Source organism: Geotrypetes seraphini, chromosome 6 (genome assembly GCF_902459505.1).
Source record: "Geotrypetes seraphini chromosome 6, aGeoSer1.1, whole genome shotgun sequence".
NCBI classification, from domain to species: Eukaryota; Metazoa; Chordata; class Amphibia; order Gymnophiona; family Dermophiidae; genus Geotrypetes; species Geotrypetes seraphini.
This window is the reverse complement of record NC_047089.1, coordinates 221,005,918-221,026,901: the sequence shown is the minus strand read 5'-3', so window position 1 is coordinate 221,026,901 and position 20,984 is coordinate 221,005,918. Positions and strand designations below refer to the sequence as shown.

Genomic DNA, 20,984 nt, shown 5'->3' with positions numbered 1-20,984 from the left:
ACTCTGGATCACATCCTGAGGGAGAAGGATTCTTATGTCATCAATTGATTTTTGAATATTTATAATTGGGATAGGTGTGAAGATATCATTATTCAAAATAGATAGGATATTTATGATAATCTATGTTTGTGTTATACGGAAGGATAATTGTTTGGGTGAAGGGGTGGGGGGAGGAAAATGGATGATTATGAGAAAGATGAATGTGCTTTTATTGTTTTACTATGAGTTGCACTGGTTGTATTACACTGTTGTAGTTTTGAAAATTAATAAAGAATTTTAAAAAATAAATAAATAAAAGCCACATTCCTTGGGTAGAGAGCACTGTTTTACCTCTGGAAATGGCTCAAAAATTACCCTCCACAAGGACAATTTTCAAGATGTCTGTTGGAACTTTTCACCCTAGGCTCTAATTTTCAGAGTAAAAATTCACATGTAATGTAATGTAATGTAATTTATTTCTTATATACCGCTAAATCCGTTATGTTCGAAGCGGTTTACAGAGAAATATATATTAAAGAATACAATAAAATAAGATAAATAAAGAATGTACTTTGAAAGCCTGCCTAAAGAAAATGTACCTGTAGTCAAGCATGACTATTTTTGATTTAAGTATTTTTTTTTTCCTGACTAAAAACAACGTGTAGAGTTTTGGAAACATCACCACTACGTGCACATTCCTGCCCCCAAGAAAGCCTCTGCTGAACGCAGATAAAAATAATTTTTATTGTATACCTGGTGGGCATTCTTCAATCTGCCCTTTCTAACATCTGAGTAAATTATAATGCTTTAATAAAATGGGTCGGGGGCGGGAGTCATTCAAGATCTACAGTGGGTTGAAAGGGCATGCCCCTTCCTGAAAAGATTTATAGCTTAAGTTGGATCCTCGGGTTAAAGGTTGTTCGGGTGCAAAGTTAGTCTCATTGGGGAGTCTGAGCCAGGCTGGGGATCTCATAATGTAAACCTTGCTGATGCCTTTCTCTATAAATAACTCAGTTTATTGATTGATTTTATTTGGTTGGGTTGTTTTTTTTTTGTGCTTAATTATAATTGTGTGGTTTACTCTTTATTAACTTTCCATTTATCAATCACTGCTTCAGTTATTTAAAACAATGTAAATCATAAGAACAATTCTAACACATACACATCTTAGCTAATAATGCATAAATAAATCCCTAAATAAAACCTGTATATCAACCATACTCAATCACAATAATCCAGACTGTATTGTACTAAGACTACAGTGTTTTGGCACCAGAAAGGCACTACGCAAGTTTTATTAATAAATAATTAACCATACCCACTGAACAGCAGAGACATTATAATAATTTCTTGTTACACATTAATTCAGTGCATCTGCTGACTTGCTTGAAGCTTGGAGCAGAGAACTCTCATAGCCCGTGACATGGCTGCTGCCCCTTCTCAGATAACCCCCAAATTACCCGTTCTCAGACTCTCTTAACATTTCCCGCGTGTTACCCTGTACTCAAGACTCTCCCCCACATTCCCCCATTATGAGACTCTTATCAGAGGGTCCGGGAAATTACCTCTATTATGAGACACTCCCAGTACAAGGGTCCCCCCCATTACATCATTATGAAACTTTATCAGAAGGTGCCCCCATCTGACCCAACAGTCACCGTATGATAGTACGCCACATTACCCTATTATGAGACACTCCTAATCATCGTTCCCTCTAAGCCAGGGGTGTCAAAGTCCCTCCTCGAGGGCCGCAATCTAGTTAGGTTTTCCCCAATGAATATGCATGAGATCTATTAGCATACAATGAAAGCAGTGCATGCAAATAGATCTCGTGCATATTCACTGGGGAAATCCTGAAAACCCGACTGGATTGCGGCCCTCGAGGAGGGACTTAGACACCCCTGCTCTAAGCTAAGCAGGAGTCCTCCACCTACAGTCCTGATAGTGGGGGGGAGGGGGGTGCTGGTTCACTCTCACATCAATCGTGAGAGACAGGCAAACTCTACAGAGATCCAGGAAACCTGCCTGTCCCTAGCAATTGAAACACCACCCTCCACAGGCAGCAATGCCAGCTGGAGGAATTCTGCTCAGCTTAGGTCTTCACTGCAAGACCCGTGAGCCAATGGCGGCCCACAGGGACATTTTTGACAGCTCACAGTGAAGTCTGGGGTTCCATTACTACAGATGCTTTTTCTCTCTTTGGGCCACCGGTAGCTTGAGGGAAGTAAACCTGCTGCCTTCGGTGACCCAGAAGTTTTCCCATCTACTTCTTCCTGTCCCCACATAGGCACGAAGCAGAACAGAGGGAAATCTTCCAGGCTGGTACTTGCACTGCCATAGGCCTGAAGAGTGAAAGAGCTACTGCCGTATGGGATCCTGTGGAGGGGAGGAATGCAAGGGAGGTCACAGTTCTCAGGATTACAGGAGGGGTGGTTATTATGCTGGACTGCAGGAATGGGGAGGAAAAAAAAAAGAAAGATGCCCGACCTCCGGGGGAAGGGAAGGGAAAAGATGCCAGACCATGGTAAGGAGCAGCAGCGTAGTAAGGGTAGGAGGTACCCAGGGTGATGGCGGCCTCCTCTCTGCACCCCTGCTCCTTCCGTGCTCCCCGCTCCACACTCGCATTCTCCCTCCCCCTCCCCCGTACCTCTAAATCTTTACCAGCGTGAGTAACTTCTCCAGCATGTTCCTTGCACCAGTGTTGGATATCCTTCTGATGTGACCCAGAAGTGATTCAGAGGGGAATCAGGCTGGTGCAAGCAACAGGCAGGAGAGGTTGCTCATGCAAGCAAAGATCTACAGAGGTACAGGGTGGGGGCGAGCGTGGCATGGCAGAGACGCCCCCACCAACATGGCACCCGGGTGGTCCACACACCCCCTTACTACGCCACTGGTAAGGAGGAGGAGGGAAGAGAAGGAGAAAAGAGGAGATACTAGACCACAAGAAGGGAGACAGGGGAGGGAGAGATGGACTACTGGAAGGGGAGGCAAGGAGAGAAAGACCAGGGAAGGGAAGGAGGAGAGAGATTCCAGACTAGAGTAGGAAGGAAGAAGGAAGGAGAGGATAGAGATACCAGATCACAAGAAGGGGGAAAGGGAAGGAGAGATATGGACTACTGGAGAGGCAGGGAAGGAGAGAGAAATGCCAGATCAAGGAAGGGAAGGAGGAGAGAGAGGTAGGGGAGAGGGAGAAGAGAAGGACAGAGAGATACCAGACCACAAAGGGGGAGGAGGGGAGAGCGATAACAGAATGGGAAGGAGAGGATAAAGATCCTAGACCAAAGGAGAAGGAGAGGGAGGAGATGGTACACAGGGATGGGAGGGGCGGGGCAGGGAAGAGAGATGGAAGAAATGCTATTTATGGATAGACGACAAGAATTAGAGATAAGATGGCACACAAGATGGTGGGGAACGGCAGAGAGAGGGAGGAGATAGTATACATGGATAGATGAGAAGGGAAGACATGGAAAAGATTTAAAGAGGAAGCAGAAAAAAGGAAGAAAGTTGAATGTTAAAAGTTAGTGCCAAAGATGGATGTAGGGCAGAAAGTGAAAGAGAGAAAAACAGCAAATGGATAAGAAGGCCTGGAAACACAGTTAAGAGCACAGACGGAAGTGTAACCAGAGACTGAGAAAAGATAAGCAGAAAAATAAAATCACCAGACAAAGGCAATGAAAAGTGATTTTATTTTCAATTTAGTGATTGAAATATGTCAGTTTTCAAAATTTATATCTGCTACCTCTATTTTATACTGTTCAAGAAGAAATGTATTTGTTTGTATTTCTCTGGTGTTGTACTGCATGCAGAGTCTGGCGTCTTAGGGTTTTGTTTGTGTATATTAGGACTTTTAGTTTGCAGTCCTGTATTTGCATAGGGTTTATCTGCGTGTGTGACCAAGGCCAGGTGTTATGTTGTGTCATGGTCCCAAGTAGGAAGATATTTGTCAGCTCTCCGTCAGCCCTTTTTGACCCAAAACCTCGCACTACCCAATTATGAGTATCTATTTGAGTCCCCCTACATTATGAGACTTTTTCTCAGTCTCCCACATTACCCCATTGAGACACTTCCTAAATGAGAGTCCCCTTATATCACCCCATTCCTAGAGTCTGCATGTGGGTCCTTTATATTATCCTATGAGACTCTCTGCATGAGGTTCCCCCACATTATTCATTTTCCAGACATTCTGTATGAGGTCCCCTCCCCTATATTTGACTCAATTTGATATTTTTTTCTTTATATCCTCCTTCTGATTTCTTACAAGTGTTAACATTCCACAAACAATCATAGCGAGTGTTCCAGACAAAACGTTTTAGCTTAAGACCTGTGGTCTTTTCAAATATTACACAGATATTCCATTTTTGAATCTCTATATGAACTTTATTAGACTTTTTCTCAGTCTCCCACATTACCCCATTGAGACACTTCCTATATGAGAGTCCCCTTATATCACCCCATTCCTAGAATCTGCATGTGGGTCCTTTATATTATCCTATGAGACTCTCTGCATGAGGTTCCCCCACATTATTCCTCTTCCAGACATTCTGTATGAGGTCCCCTCCCCTATATTTGACTCAATTTGATGTTTTTTTCTTTATATCCTCCTTCTGATTTCTTACGTGTTAACATTCCACAAACATTCATAGCGAGTGTTCCAGACAAAATGTTTTAGCTTAAGACCTGTGGTCTTTTCAAATATTACACAGATATTCCATTTTTGAATCTCTAAATGAACTTTATTGACCTCCCCCGCCCCCTCCACACATACACACTTCCTATGGGCACTGAGGGGAAAAAAATTCTTTTTTGAATAAGGTCCTGTGCCCTCACTTTCGATTATACAGATTCTCTTCTGTTCTGCTCCCATCCCTCCTCTTTATCAAGTTCCTCCCTGTATTACTTCACTCTTCTCCCAGGCTCCTTCCTTTGCCTCCTTCTCACACCCCTCTAGTTAGATCCAAGAATCAGGAAACTTTATTGGCAGGACAATTTGACGAACCCCCCCCCCCCCCCCCCCCACTTGTTTGTTCTAAATAACAATCTGTGGAACTCATAGATAAAGAAACCTTCATTCTTTAGAAACTGACTTCAGCCTGGAGCTCAGATTCACCTGGAAGCCTTTCGGTCCAGGAAGAGAGACTGCACACTTTGCTAAACTCTTCAAGTGATCAGGCAGTTCAGGAAGTGAAAACAGAGCAGTATTAAGGAGACGGATACTTACCAGCGCAGGGGCTCCACAGCAGCCAGCAAAGCCTGCAGAGAGAAAAAGAATAAGGTTGCTAGACGGGTGTGGGAGGAAGAAGTCAGTCCTCTGGCAAACTCTCAGCCAGCGGCTGAACAGTCTGCAAGGTTGGCAATCTATGGTGGAAAAGCTACCCTCAGGGTCCTAGATTGCACCATATCTACCGAGGACAATCTACTGAGGACAAGGCTTTTTGGACCCTGTCAAAGTGACACACTGCCACAGTTGAGGCGAAGAGACCTGAGACACAGTCAAAGTGTAGCCACTCCACCAGAAAAATCAAAACAGGACAGCGGAGTTTTAGTTTTAAACACAGAAGCAACCGGGAGCACTAGACTGCCATTTGGGGTTTAAGTTGGTTTACTTTTTGTGTTGGCCTGTTGGGGTTTGTTTCATAGATGGAGGCCATCACTCTTAAAGGATATACATAGGGTGGAAGTGGTCTTGATAAAGGCTACCAAAAGGTGCAGGGTCTGCACATACCCCCCCCCCCCCAAAAAAAAAAAAAAATAAAAAAACCCCACAACCCAAAAACATATCAACAGGGAGATTTGATGCAGACATTCAGATACCTTGAAAATATAAAAGTATATCTATGGGCAAAACATCAATATATAAGTAACCAACTGAAAGACGCAGCTACCTCCACAATTCCAGCTTCCACCCATCACAAAAAAGTCCATGTAAGCTTCTCTAAATTTTGTCTTCCAAGTGTGGTGTGGTCAGGTGGAGTTAGATGAAACAGGGTGGAGCCTTCCCGTGGCAATTTTCCACCATCAAAATTATAATCTTCATATCTTTCCCCTCTGCCCTTCCTTTCAGTCATCTCTACTCTCTTTTTTCAGTCGTCATTGCTCTCTCTCCCTCACTCCCCAGCTATCGCCACCTCTCTCTGCCTTTCAGTAGGCCATCTGTATCTCTCTCTTTTTTTCTCTCTTCCCCTCTACAGTCCAGCCATCTCCCCCTCTGCCCTTCTGGTAAGCCATCTCCACCTCTTTCTACACTTCCAGACCCAGTCCAGCACTTGCATCTCTCTTTTCCCCTTTCGACCTTGCATCTAATTCTCTTTCCTCTCTCGTTCCTTCTTCTACCTTCTCCCCCTCCTCAAACCTTCTTTTACAATTCCCAACTCCTTTCCTCCAGTGCAGCATTAGGAAGTACAGTGCTGAGATGTGGAGGCTCTCCTCTGCTGTACTATAGATCTCTGTTGGGTCCCATCCCCATGGGAATGGGAAATGTACATCAGAGGGGGTGGGACCAGGAGGTAACACATTGTGGTTAAGAAGAGCTTCTGCATCATGGAACTGTACTTCTTAATGGTAGCACTGGAGTACAAATGGAGGTTAGAAGGGAGGGGCTGACACCAGCAATGGGTGGTAGCAAGAGAGGGGAATGCTGGATTACATGAGGGGAGGCAGGCAGGGCCATACAAAATTAAACCAAGTCACCTGGTAACCTTACCATTATACACATCCAAGTCACAAATACTGTACCATTACATATGCTCTGAGTCTGACCCAAGAGACAGAGATAAGTTTCAAGTTCAAGTTTATTAGGTCCTTGTTATCATGCCCAATGGATAGATCTGAGCAATTTGCAAAGTAATTTAGGGAAATAGAAAGAACAGTAAATTTAAGAAACAAAGTCATAAACACCATAAAATCCTGACTGAATCCTTCATACAGATCACAACCGCAAATTGGTCTCCATGAAGATTGCCTCTTCACTTAAAACACCTAGAGAAAATCTATTACAGTACTAAGAAAAGACAGAGAGAAAATTGACTCATTTGAACTTTGGTACTTGAGAAGGATTCTGTGCATGCTGTGGACTGCCAGAAGAACTAACAAATCGATTCTGGAAGAGATCAAACCAGCTATATCACTCGAAGCCCAAATGATGAAATTACGACTGTCTTATTTTGGTCACACTGTCAGAAGAGAAGGATCATTGGAGAAGGACATCATGTTTGGGAAGATTGAAGGAACAAGGCGAAGATAGCGACTTGCAATCAGATGGCTGGACACGTTGAAAACAACCATGGGGATGATGCTGGAGGACCTTACCGAACTAGCACAAAACCGATTTCTTTTTAGATCTGTAATTCATCAAGTCGTTAGGACTCAAAAACGAGTTGATGACACCTAACTAAGGAAAGAAAACCTCAGCAAGAGTCCTCTTTATAGTGACATACAATCCAGAACTTGAAAACCTAAGCAAAATCATAAAAAGATGTACAACCACTACTCCGGAAGGATGAATTAGTAAAACAGATATTCCCAGCTCTGCCAGTGCTGGTCTCCCAACAACCACTAAATCAGAAGCAACAATTAACGAAAGACAAACTAATCCTTGAAGTATAGCATACTGTAAATTGTACCGGCACATCTCAAAGGATCCTACACTTGCCCACATGAGACAAAACATTCAGGTTAAAGGGATCCTACTTGTGAGCCTCCTCAAATGTTGTATATAGTATTCAATGCAGAAAATATGAAGGGTATTATATTGGGGAGTTGGGAAGACGCTAAAAACGAGTCAACTCACACAGGCAAAGCATTTTTCAGAACCTGGACACTGCTTCAGTGACCTTTTGGTCAGACTGCTAAGAGGTAACTTTTAAACAACCCAGGAATGTAAGACCTTTGAAGGTAGATGATGAAATATTTTGACACCCACCTGACAAGACTTAACAAGGATCTGAGGTTCCTCTCATATTATACAACTTTTTCACCTTCTGTTAACCCATCTACCTTTCACTATGTATTTCTCAGCCCCCTCCCCCAACATTTTAAATTTTTTACTGATTTATTTATCACAGAAAGTCTATGGAGCGCTGTGCATTTCCAGTTCTGACATTACATAATGTTGCGGCCTGTTAGGAATAGTGCTGACATTCATGTAGCCCTCCGTCTATAAAGTTTAGCCATTCCTGCACCAAAGCAAAAGTATGATACTCTAAGAGGGTAGACTAAATTCAGAAAATATATGTTTATGGAAAAGGTGGTGGATATTTGGGATGGTCTTCTACAGCAGTGTATCACAAACTGTGTGCCCTGAATGATTCTAGGAGTGCCCCGAGATGCCGGCAAGGAGGAGAGGCGCTGGCGCCAGCTGACTGCTTACAGAACGTGCCTCTTGCCGCAAGAGGCACGTCCAGGAGACAGCTGGCGGCCTGCACCTCTCCTCCTCACTGACACCTCTGCTCCTTCTCTATACCTCTCCTTCTGCAGCACCAATGGTAATAGGAGGCTCAGGGCCATGCCTGGAGGACATCTGTGCATACATCGACGTGATGACGTCACACATGTGTGTGACATCATCACATCAACATTCGCGCATTTGCGGGTGCCCTCCAGCTGTAGCCCCAACATTAATGTGCCAGCAACTTTAAAAGTTTGCGACACACTGTTTTACAGGGTGGGCCAACAGTAGGTATACAGTATTTATTCATTATTTCTTATGTACATAGCGAGAGAACAGGAAGTGATGTCAGAATAGAGCTGAGGCCAGTGCGAGCAGGAAGTGGAAGATTCTTCTTGCACCAATGAATGTTTCAAGAGGTATGTGGAGGGGCAGCGAGGTGCTGGCAGTGCTGGTGCCCCTGCCAAGAAGGCGCCCAGGGTGGTCCACACACCCCCTTACTATGCCACTGGTTATATGAATAGTGGCTAAATATCACTGCTATACACATAGCTAACAGCGGTCAAATGATATGTTTAAACCCTCTGCTGTGTGCAGCCACAGCTAAGAAAGCAAACAGAATGTTAAGAGTTATCAGGAAAGAATGGAAAACAAAAATGAGAATATTATAATGCCTTTGTATTGCTCCACGGTCCTGAGCACATCTTGAATATTGTGTGCAATTCTGGTCACCACATCACAAAAAAACATATAGCAGAATTAGGAAAGGTACAGAGAAGGGCGATAAAAATGATAAAGAGGATGGGACGACTTCCCTATGAGGAAAGGCTGAAGAAACTAGGGCTCTTTAGCTTGGAGAAGAGACAGCTCAGGGGAGATATGGCAGGGGTTTATAAAATACTGAGTGGCGTGGAATGGGTAGATGTGAACCGTTTGTTTATTCCTTCCCAAAATACCAGGACTAGAGGTCATGTGATGAAGCTATTAAGTAGGACATTTAAAACAAACCAGAGAAAATATTTCTTTACTCAACGTGTAATTATATTCTGGAATACAATGCCAGAGAATGTGTTAAAAGCAGTTAGTTTAGCAGGATTTAAAAAAAGTTTTGGATAATTTCCTACAAGAAAAGTCCATAAGCCATTATTAAGATGGACTTGGGAAAATCCATTGCTTATGTCTAGGATAAGCAAATATAAAATCTGTTTTACTCATTTGGAATCTTGCCAGGTACTTGTGACCTGGATTGGCCATTGTTGGAAACAGGATACTGGGCTTGATGGACCTTCAGTCTGTCCCAGTATGGTAACTCTTATGTTCGTATGCTTATTTAGTACAGCTTGTATCCAAATAATGATGCTGAATATACAGAATAGATTTCAATGCTATAACCAGCTTTTTTTTTTTTTTTTAACAAAATGTTGACAATGGCATTTGAATATTGGCCTTCAAGCTTCTTTTATTTTTTATTAAATTTATGTCATAATATCCAAGTAACAACTTGTACAGAGCTTTAGAATGTTATGGAGGAGAAAACAGGAAACATTCCCAGACAGAGTCAAAATATTAATAAATTCTAAAATGAAAATCAATGACCCCCCCCCCCCCCCACCTTATTCAAATTTAGTCCACAAAACTGAAGGAAAGAATCCTTAAAGAAAAACAGAGGAAATAAATTCTAAAAAAGAAAAGGGATTTAGCAATAGCTCCTTACTTAATTATACAGCATTAAGGATATGCAATGGTGGGTCTACTAGAGGTGCTGTTGACACCTTAATTCGTAGTTACAAACTAGAGAATGACGCGGGAGCAAATTTTCCCTGTCCTCGCAGGAACTCAAGTTCCCCGTCCCGTCCCTGTGAGTTCTGTCGCTGTCCCATTCCTGTAAACTCTGCCTTAACTGCACTTATGGTTTTCATGTGTTTGAGGCTTGTGCAAATGAGAACAGAGCTTGCAGGCATGGGGCGGGGACAGGAAATGAACTCTCCGGGACGGGAAAATGAGTTCCCGTGGGGACCGGGAAAAAATGTGTCCCCCGTGTCATTCTCTGTTACAAATGCGGCCAAATAGATACATATTTCTTCTCCTTAAACATGATGATACATTTACCACAGGAACTTTAAATAAAATATAACTTCCAATGGTAGAACAGCTGGACAATAAAAAAAACCTGTCTCCTCTGTATTTCTTAGGAGACATCCTGGAACATCCTAATCAGGAAATTAAAAAAAAAAAAAAGCACCTGACAGTGTTTAAAAACATATGTAGCAACCATTCCTGGTCTGCCAACAAAGCCCCAGCAACCAAATTCTCAGTTTCCGATCTTTCCAATAAAGCAGATGCGTCCGATATGTCCATCACTTGGCCATCCAGGACTTCTGTATCTAGTTTATTTATTTTGCAGTAGGAAGATATTAGATCTCAGTAAGGGGTGATAACAACTGTTGGAGAATTTTCGAAACCTCCTTGAGATATCTTTGAAACAGGCCTGTAGGGGATACAGCTGAAGATTTAGGAAAATTCAATATTATGAAGTTGCAACCACGAATAGAATTTTCCAGCATCTGTTTTCGTTCTCACTGCACTCAAATCCTTCATCAGCTCAGACAGGTGATTTTTGAATACCATCAACTGTTTCTTTCAAATGTCCTAGTAGTTCTTCTGTGCTTTTATAAGAAGTCTATCCCGCCGCCAAAACATTTTGATTAATATTATAAACATAAGAACATAAGAAGTTGCCTCCGCTGAGGCAGACCAGAGGTCCATCCTGCCCAGCGGTCCGCTCCCGCGGCAGCCCATCAGGCCTAATTGCCTGAACAGTGTCCCTGACTAATTTTGTAACTGCCTCTAATCCTATCCCTATTTCCTACCTCTACTCCTATCTGTACCCCTCAATCCCTTTGTCTTCCAGGTACCTGTCCAGTCCTTCTTTGAATCCCTGTAGCGTGCTTCTGCTTATCACATCCTCCGGTAGCGCGTTCCATGTATCCACCACCCTCTGGGTGAAAAAGAACTTCCTGGCGTTTGTTCTAAACCTTTCCCCTTTCAATTTCTCTGAGTGTCCCCTTGTACTTGTGGTTCCCCATAATTTGAAAAATCTGTCCCTATCTACTCTTTCTATGCCCTTCATGATCTTGAAGGTTTCTATCATGTCTCCTCTAAGTCTCCGCTTTTCCAGGGAGAAAAGCCCCAGCTTTTTCAGTCTGTCAGTATATGAGAGGTCCCCCATACCCTTTATTAGCTTAGTTGCTCTTCTCTGGACTCTCTCAAGTACCGCCATGTCCTTCTTGAGGTACGGCGACCAGTACTGGACACAGTACTCCAGGATGACTTCCTTCGTCCTGGTCGTGATACCCTTCTTAATGATACCCAACATTCTGTTTGCCTTCCTTGAGGCTGTGGCGCACTGCGCCGACGCCTTCAATGATGTGTCTACCATCACTCCCAGGTCTCTTTCAAGGTTACTTACCCCATTTTACTTGCTTAGTTATAGCAGTTTCCAACAATTGTATAGCTTCCCAGATAGCCAGTGGCGTAGTAAAGGGGCGCCAGCACTCATCCACCTCTCTGCCCCCCATCCGCACTACAGCGCGCGCGCACGCCTCTTTCCGTGTGCCTCTAACATTCCTGGCGCAAGTAGCAACTGCAACCTGCTGATCACTCCAGCGTCGACCCTTTCTCTGACATCACTTTCTGGACCCGCACCCGGGAAGTGGCGTCAGAGGAAGAGCCGACGCTGGCGTGAACAGCAGATTGGGATTGCTGCTCGTACCAGGAATGCTATAAAGGTATGGGGAAAGGGAAAGGGGGCAGGGAAAGAGCGGATGGGGGTGGGGGCAGAGAAGATCGATTTATTTCTTTATTTAAAAATTTATTAAAACTATGCGGTTTACAAAATTACATGCATGCATATTAAAAATATTAAAACATGCTTCGACAGAACAAACACAATAAGACATTAAGTTTCAAGTTTCAAGTTTATTTAAATTTGATAAATCGCTTATTACATACTAAGCGAGTAACAATGAAAATGTATAGTAAACAACATTAAAAGAGGGGTAAACAACAAATTGACAATACAGACGAACTAGGATACTTTAGGAAAGAACAAGGAAGGGCAAAAGTTACAAAATGTTATTTTCCTAGTGAAAAGAGAGAGAATGTCTGGTAAGGGAAAAACATTAGGATTGGGGTAAAATGGATTAAAAAAAGTTATTTTAGAGATTGGAATTAGGATTAAATGGGTAAAAAGAGTTATTTTAGAGATTAAAAGAGGCTTTAAAAAGAAAAGTTTTTAGATTGGTTTTAAATAAATTAAGATCTTTAATTTCTCTGATGTATAAGGGAAGAGTGTTCCAGGTAAGGGGGGCCATAACTGAAAAAATGTCATGGCGTCTGGTTCCTATAATTTTTAAAGAAGGAACCATAAGCAGCCCTTGTGTAGCAGACAGCAGGGAACGGATCGAGTTATGTGGAACTAGTAACCGGTCAATGAATTGTGGTTCATTGGTAGATAATGTTTTAAATGCTAAAAGTGCTATTTTGTATGTTATCCGTTGATTAATGGGAAGCCAGTGTGATTCTATTAAAAAAGGTGTTACATGGTCATATTTTTTCCGTTGTGAATTATTTTAATTGCAGTATTTTGGACTATTTGTAAGCGTTTTTTTTCCTTTTGGGTGATATTTAACAGAAGTGAATTACAGTAATCTAATTTAGATATGACAAGGGAATGTATTAAAATGTTTAAGGATTGCGGTTCTAAGAACTTAGACATGGGACGGATCAAACGCAGACGATAAAAACAGCATTTAACTACATTACTGATGTGCTCTTGATAAGAAAATTTGTCATCAATGATAACTCCTAATAACTTAAGTGATGCTACTAACTCAATAGTTATATTGTCTATTAAGAAGGGAGTTGATAGTTTTAATCCCTGTTTCGTTAGGAAGAGTAAAGCCTTAGTCTTTGTTATATTTAGAGCTAATTTATTTTGTGTAAGCCAATTTTTAATTTTTTCTAATTTTTGATTGATGAGAAATATTTTGTTAGGATTTTCGGGGTTAAATGGGTGGGTCAGTTGAATATCATCAGCGTAAGCGTAAGTGGTGAAACCTATAGATTGACTTAGACTAAGTAAAGGTGAAAGAAAGATATTGAACAGCAGAGGGGACAGAATTGAACCTTGAGGGATTCCATAGTTGTGTGAAAATGGTTTAGACTTTGCGTTATTGAAGTATACCGTAGAAGTTCGGTCAGATAGAAAAGAAGTGAACCACTGTAGTGATAAATCGCTGACGCCTATAGTTTGAAGCCTGTCTAAAAGGAGAGAATGGTCAATGGTGTCGAATGCTGCCGAGAGGTCGAGGGAGAAGAGAATAACTGAATTGTGATGGTCTAGATTGTAGATGATGTTAGTGGTAAGGCCTATTAATGAATATTCAGTATTGTGATTTTTCCTGAAACCAGTTTGATTAGGATGCAGTACGTTTGTAGATTCAACAAAGTCCGACAGCTGGTTAAATATCACCCTTTCGGTGATTTTCGCTAGAAAAGGGATGTTAGCAATAGGGCGGTAATTAGTATCATTATTAAAACCTTTTTTTCAAATTCATCTGACAAAATCCCATGAAAACATTTACAGACCGGTAAGGCTTCAGCAGCAAATAGCATTAGCACATGAAAGCATTAACAAATAATTGTGTTTTCAACATTTTCTTAAAATTCAGTCTCCCATCACAAATTCACAGAATACCAGGCAGCGCATTCCAAAGCTTGCCACCTGCTACAGTCAGCATTTTTGAGAGACTAATATCTTAACCTCCAAATTCAACTTCATACCATTTTCAGATCTCCAACATTTTCTGGGTTGATAGATTTCAAAAAACTCCTTTAGTGCCCTTGGGGAAATGTGATATAAGATTTGCTATATGGTGGGGGAGGGGTGCCACTGCTCCAGGCATCTCTCACCCTCTCTAAGCCACTGCAGACAGCTTCTAGAGAAAATGTTTTTGGTCTTTGCATATAGAAAAGAAGAGATATTGTGGCAGTAGACATTCCGTTCATAAGAACATAAGAATTGTCATACTGGTCCATCATGCCCAGTATCCTGTTTCCAACAGTGGCCAACCCAGGTCCCAAGTACCTGGCAGAAACCCAAAGAGTAGCAACATTCCAGAACTGAGACTGTGATGTCATAATGCCTCATTCCACCAGTGCCTAAGAGTCAAACTCATCAGTGATGTCACAATGGCTTGATTGTCCTATGCTTGGCTCACATAAGAACATAAGAGCTGCCATACTAGGATAGACTGAAGGTCCATCAATTCTAGTATCCTTTCTCTGACAGTGGCCAACCCAGGTCCCAAGAACCTAGCTAGATCCCAAGTAGTAAAACAGATTTTATGCTGCTTATCCTAGGAATAAGCAATGGATTTCCCCAAGCCATCTCAATAATGGCCTATGGACTTCTCTTTTAGGAAATTATCCAAACCTTTTTTTAAAGCTAACTGATTTCACCACATTCTCTGGCAACGAATTCCAGAGATTAATTACATGTTGTGTGAAGAAATATTTTCTCTGGTTTATTTTAAATCTGCTGCTTAGTAGCTTCATGGCTTATCCCCTAATCCTAGTATTTTTGGAAAGAGTTAACAAGCGATTCACATCTACCCTTTCCACTCCACTCATTATTTTATAGATCTCTATCATATCACCCCTGAGAAGTCTCTTCTCCAAGCTAAAGAGCCTTAGCCTTTCCTCATAGGGAAGTTGTCCCATCCCTTTTATTGTTTTTGGCGCCCTTTTCTGTACCTTTTCTAATTCTGCTATATCTTATGAGATATGGCGACCAGAACTGCACACAGTATTCAAGGTGTGGCTGTACCATAGAGCGATACAAGGGTATTATAACATTTTCATCTTTGTTTTTCATTCCTTTACTGATAATTCCTAACATTCTATTTGTTTTCTTAGCAGCCGTCACACATTGAGCTGAGGGTTTCAACAACATTGACACCTAGATCCTTTTCCTGGGCACTGACTCTTATCACAATGGACGAGAAGTTGAATGAAGATGAGCTCTTCATCAAAGTCAATGGAGCAGTTTCTGCTCCACCTGTATCCACTGATGACTGCTGCCGAGCGGATTCTTCCTGTGGCATGACCTGTACTGCCGCTCCCACAATAGACTTCACCTCCATATACATTTTCTGCAGAAATCTGTGACTGCGAAAGTATTGGTCTCGTGGTCTCTGCCTGATCCAGTCATAGCCGTCGGAGCAGTTGCTGCCATTCGAGGCTAAAAGATTCAGTCCTGTGAGAAGACGCTGAGCCAAGATTGCCACATCAGTTTTGACTGAGGGCTGCGAGCAGCTCCTAAGTCAGTCCATCGGGTCTGAAGATTGCCTCGGCTGAGAGCAGGGAAGGTGAGATCTTTTGGGCATTTTGCAAAGTAAATGACTTGCTCAAATGGTGACTACTTCCGTTGCCATCTTGACTTCTATGCCATCTTGACATCCTATGCTCCCCATCTTGACTTGCAGGCTTCTGTTAGAAACAAAGAAGCAGGAAGGCAGGTAAAGGCCAAATGACATCCAGTCTGCCCATCCACTATCTCCTCCTCTCCCTATAGGCTAAGGGGCTCATAATCGAAAGAGATATACGTCCAAAAACCAGCCTAAATCGGCACTTGGACGAACATTTCTCAAAAACGGGTTTTGGACGTATTTCTAAACGACCTAGGACTTCATAGTGCTGCTGAACAATCAAAGCTAAACGGGGCGTTTCAGGAAGAGTGTCGAGGGCGGGAGCTGGGCAGGACATGGACCAGCTTAGACTTAGTAGTACAGCATGTATAACCGAAAGTTATATAGCCCACAATCGACGGAACTTGGATGTTGTGACGTAGACCATGTAAAACATGGTCTAAATCACAAAAACCCACCTAAAGTGATCAGATAAGCACTGCAAACACATAAAACAGACCCCCCAAACACATAAAACAGACACCCCAGTGATCACCGAACCCCCCCCCCCCACACCCCCATAAAAATATTAATCACACCTTTAAAATTCAGCCTCCAGACCATTATCACGTGGCAGCCAGGCATAGGAAAGCCTAGTCGTCCAGCACAGAGGCAGCTTAAGTCGTCTTGGGGGCATGGGGTAGAGAGGAGGACCCATGTCCATAAGCCCCTATAATCACTGCATTGATACTTAAACATGTGCACTCCCCTATACACCCCCAAAACCCTTTTTTACTGGCATATAAGTGGCTCCTGCAGCTATAAGGGCTATTGGGGTGGTAGATAAGTGGGTCTAGGGGATTCTGGAGGTGGTTTGGGGGCTCACAATAACCTATAAGGGAGCTCTAGTGAGGAGAAGACATGGCACCCTTTTGTGAAGTTCACAGCAGTGCCCTGTAAGGTACCCCACTATTTAGGTGGCATGTCTGGGTGTTCAGTCCATCACTTTGCAGACCCCTCCCATGTCCAACAGGCCTTGTTCTAGGCGTTTTGGACTTGGACGAAAAGTTGGACAAAAATGTGATATAAAGATGGACGATTTAGCAGCTTGGACGATCAGATCAGGAGAACGTATAATTAGACGATTTTCGAAATGAAAAAAAAGTTGGACGTATTTTTCGAAAATGTTTCTTAAGCTGTTTTACTTTGGACGACTTGCGAGATGGACGTAAACGGACTTAGACATCCCTTTCGATTATGCCCCTCCACGGCTCTTTACACCTGCTGCATTGTAAGGTCATTGAGCTTTATGGTTATAGAAACATGATGGCAGATAAAGGCCAAATGACTATTCCAATCTGCCCATCCACAGCATCCACTATCTCCTTATTTTATTTATTTATATACCACTTATATCCTAAGTTGTTTTACATTTAGGTGCTTTATCATATTTCCCTATCTGTCCTGGTGGGCTCAAACTTTATCTAGTGTACCTGGAGCAATGGAGGGATTAAGTGACTTGCCCAGGATCTCAGGGAGTAGTGAGGGATTTGAACCCACAACCTCAGGGTATTGAGGCTGTAGCTTTAACCACTGTGCCACACACTCCTCCTCTCCCTAAGAGATCCCAGAAACTCAGAAAGACTAGACTGGCACAAACCCTGTAATCTACCATGCTGAACACTACGCCAACGCATTCACAGGATCCTGCCATCACCACATGAGAAAGATAGTCAGCGTTAAGTGATTCTGCTGAAGGAATGCGCACGAGGAGCATCTGGAGTGCATCTTATTGTTCTTATTACTTTTTGTTCTATTTCTGCCACCCCTTTTGGCTCCTGAAATTTGACATTGCATCCACAGCAACATCTGGGTTTTGTGGGACCTAGAACAATTCTCCCCTACCCAGTGGCATAGCGAGGGTGAGTTGTGCCCGGGTTGGTGGTGATGCTGCCCCGCTCTCTTCTCCACCCCCCCCCCTGCCATGCACATGCCCCCCTTCCCTGTACCTTTTTAATTTTCCAAACTTGCTGCCCGCATCGTGTCGGCTATCCCTCTGATGTCACTTCCAAGGCGTGGGGCCCATAAGTGACGTCAGAGAGAGGTGACGCAGACACAGGCAGCGAGTTCGTAATGCTGCTTGCACAGGGACAATTAAAGAGATATGAGGGAAGGGAAGACCTGCAATGTGACATACACGCTCGAGAAATGGGCTGCGACATGGCAAATGAGGTTTAACGTGTAAGGTGATGCAGGTCAGTAACAAAAATCTTATACAAGAATACAGGATATCCGGTGCAGTACTTGGAGAGACTCCACAGGAAAGAGAGTTGGGAGTACTGGTCAACAAGTCAATTAAGCCATCTGCGCAATGTGCAGCGGCGGCAAAAAGGGCAAACAGAATGCTAGGAATGATTAAGAAGGGGATCATGAACAGATCGGAGAAGGTTATCAAGCCGCTGTACCGGGCCATGGTACGCCCTCACCTGGAGTACTGCGTCCAGCACTGGTCACCGTACATGAAGAAGGACACGGTACTACTCGAGAGGGTCCAGAGAAGAGCAACTAAAATGGTTAAGGGACTGGAAGAGTTGCCGTACAGGGAGAGATTGGAGAAAATGGGCCTCTTCTCCCTTGAAAAGAGGAGACTGAGAGGGGACATGATCGAAACATTCAAGATAATGAAGGGAATAGACTTAGTAGATAAAGATAGGTTGTTCACCCTCTCCAAAGTAGGGAGAACGAGAGGGCACTCTCTAAAGTTGAAAGGGGACAGATTCCGTACAAACGTAAGGAAGTTCTTCTTCACCCAGAGAATTCTGGAGTCTGTTATAGATGAAAACACCCTCCAGGGATTCAAGACAAAGTTAGACAAGTTCCTGCTGAACCAGAACGTACGCAGGTAAGGTTAGACTCAGGGCACTGGTCTTTGACCACGGGCTGCCGCGGGAGCGGACTGCTGGGCACGATGGGCCACGGGTGGTACCCAGCAGCGGCAATTCTTATGTTCTTATGTTAAGGAGCGCACATGTGCAGCAGGGGGTGTCGGGAAGGAGCGGGGGAGGGGAGCCCAGGTGCCAGTGGCTCTACCAAGACTGCACCTGGGGCGGATTGCCCCCAACCTCCCTTACTACGCCAATGCCCCTATCCTTTCCTTCTCTCACGCCCATGTCTTATATCCCTGTTCAAACTACATATGAAGGGTTCGATTCTATATAGTCCGCCTAAATTGCTGACTAGTACAGCGCTAAGCACAATTCTATGAAAATTAGGCACACTGTTTCAACTTGTATTTTAATATAGAAAAATGCTTATAAAGGGCTAACATTTTATTTATTTATTTATTTCGATTTCTATCCCGTTCTCCCAGAAGCTCAGAACGGGTTACAGGTAGACGTTCACAATCGTTTGAAAACAGACTAGTCATGACAACAAATAGGTTACAGTAGACAATAACGGAGCTTATTCTAGAGACCAGACTGGTCATAGCGAAGAGTACTAGGAGAAGTATATTGAGGAGGCAGCTTTTAATGGCCCGATTGGCGGAAGAGGAAGGTCTTTACTGCTCTGCGGAAGGTCATTAGTGAGTCTAGCGACCTGATCTGTGTGGGTAGTTGGTTCCATAGCTGAGGTAGGAAATGGCTGTAGGATCTTTTGTACGCCGTACTCATTCAGAGGGATCTCCCTGCGGGAATGCTGAGTCTTTGTTCTGCTTTGGAGCGGAGGGGGCAGTTAGGGGTTTATAGGCATAGCTTGGATGCTATGTAGGCTGGGTTTTTTTGGTAGAATCTCTTGTGCATCATGACTAGGGCTTTGAAGATGCATCGCTTTTTGACTGGTAACCAGTGAGCTGCATAGAGCGCTGGAGTAATGGAGTAATGGTAGCTGAGGGTGTATAGGAGTCGAATTGCGGAGTTGTGGACTTTTTGGAGGCATTTTAGATCTCCCCAGAGCGATTGAAAACAACGTATCCCCAGATGTCCGATGTTTGTTGGAGATGTGGATCCACTACAGGAACTTTTATACATATTTAGTGGGGGGGTATCATGAATTGCAGTTATTTTGGTCACAGCTGCATTGACAACATTGATTTGGGATCCTGTACAGCTTTAAAACCAAAGTTGTTTGCTGGGGGGGGTCCATAATATACGATCGTTCCTCTTGCAGACTAAACCGGTACGCATGTGTTTAGCGGCTACCAAATGTCTTATTGTACAGCATTGGAAAAAGATTGGTGCCTATCCCAAGGGACTGGAAAACTAAGTTCTACAAACTGGCGCGGATGGAGTGTCTAGCTGCAAAATGTTGTGGCTACTATGAACGACAGGAATGGACCTGGCATAAGATATTCGCTCTTGTTTGAATTTCCTTGAGCTTTACTAGTGAGGGAAGAACGGGGGTGGGGCGGATTATGGGTGGGCGCTCTGAAGAACACACTGGGTGCTCATCCAAATGGGGGGATTGTTTGAGCGGGGAAAGGGGGTATTTGGGGAGATAAGGTTGTTTGAATGTTGTTCTTGGGATTCCCAGTTTGGTATTGGCTATATTTGGCTATTGGTTCTGTACATAGAGAGAATATTCTATGTACAGTAAAACCTTGGTTTGCGAGCATAATTCATTCCGGAAACCTGCTTGTGATGCCGAAGCAAACACTACAAGAACTTTCTTATTCTCACGGCAGATCTTGGGCTTAAGCAATCCGTCAATTTTCCAGTTCGTAAGGCCTGTCACACTCATGATCTGATTTTCTCATCTGGTTCTTTTTCCTTTCCCAAGGATAAGATCTGGGCTTGCCTCCAGTCCCTGGACTGACCATTACTTTCTTTCTACAAAAATTCCTCTTTCTAAGCCAGTCTCCTCCTCACAAGCAGTTGGCATTCTCTAGGAATCTACAGACTTTAGATTGCTTTACTGCCTGTCCTCCCCACCCAAAACTTCAGTCTTTTCCTTCAGAGTTTGCAATTTTAGTGCTCAACGAACAAGCCTGTACCTAGAACTCCACATTCACATCCATATTAAAGAAGTACTCCAATCTAGACATACTGAGGAGGTACGATTAAAAAATGCTCAATAACGGGCTGAATCTCTTTAGCCAAATGTTCATACATGCCTATTTTCTAAATCTGAGCTACTGGTTTATTGAAAACAAAGAT

The 20,984-nt window shown here is 43.1% G+C and overlaps 1 protein-coding gene across 1 annotated transcript in view; it reads right to left on the bottom strand.

Moving 5' to 3' along the window:
- Window positions 1–20,984, bottom strand: part of SORBS3 (sorbin and SH3 domain containing 3) — a 157,541-nt gene that overhangs the window by 60,906 nt on the left and 75,651 nt on the right. The window contains exon 10 of the mRNA XM_033947608.1: window positions 5,198–5,229. Coding sequence (XP_033803499.1) covers window positions 5,198–5,229 — 32 coding nt within the window. The remainder of the gene's footprint in view (window positions 1–5,197; window positions 5,230–20,984) is intronic.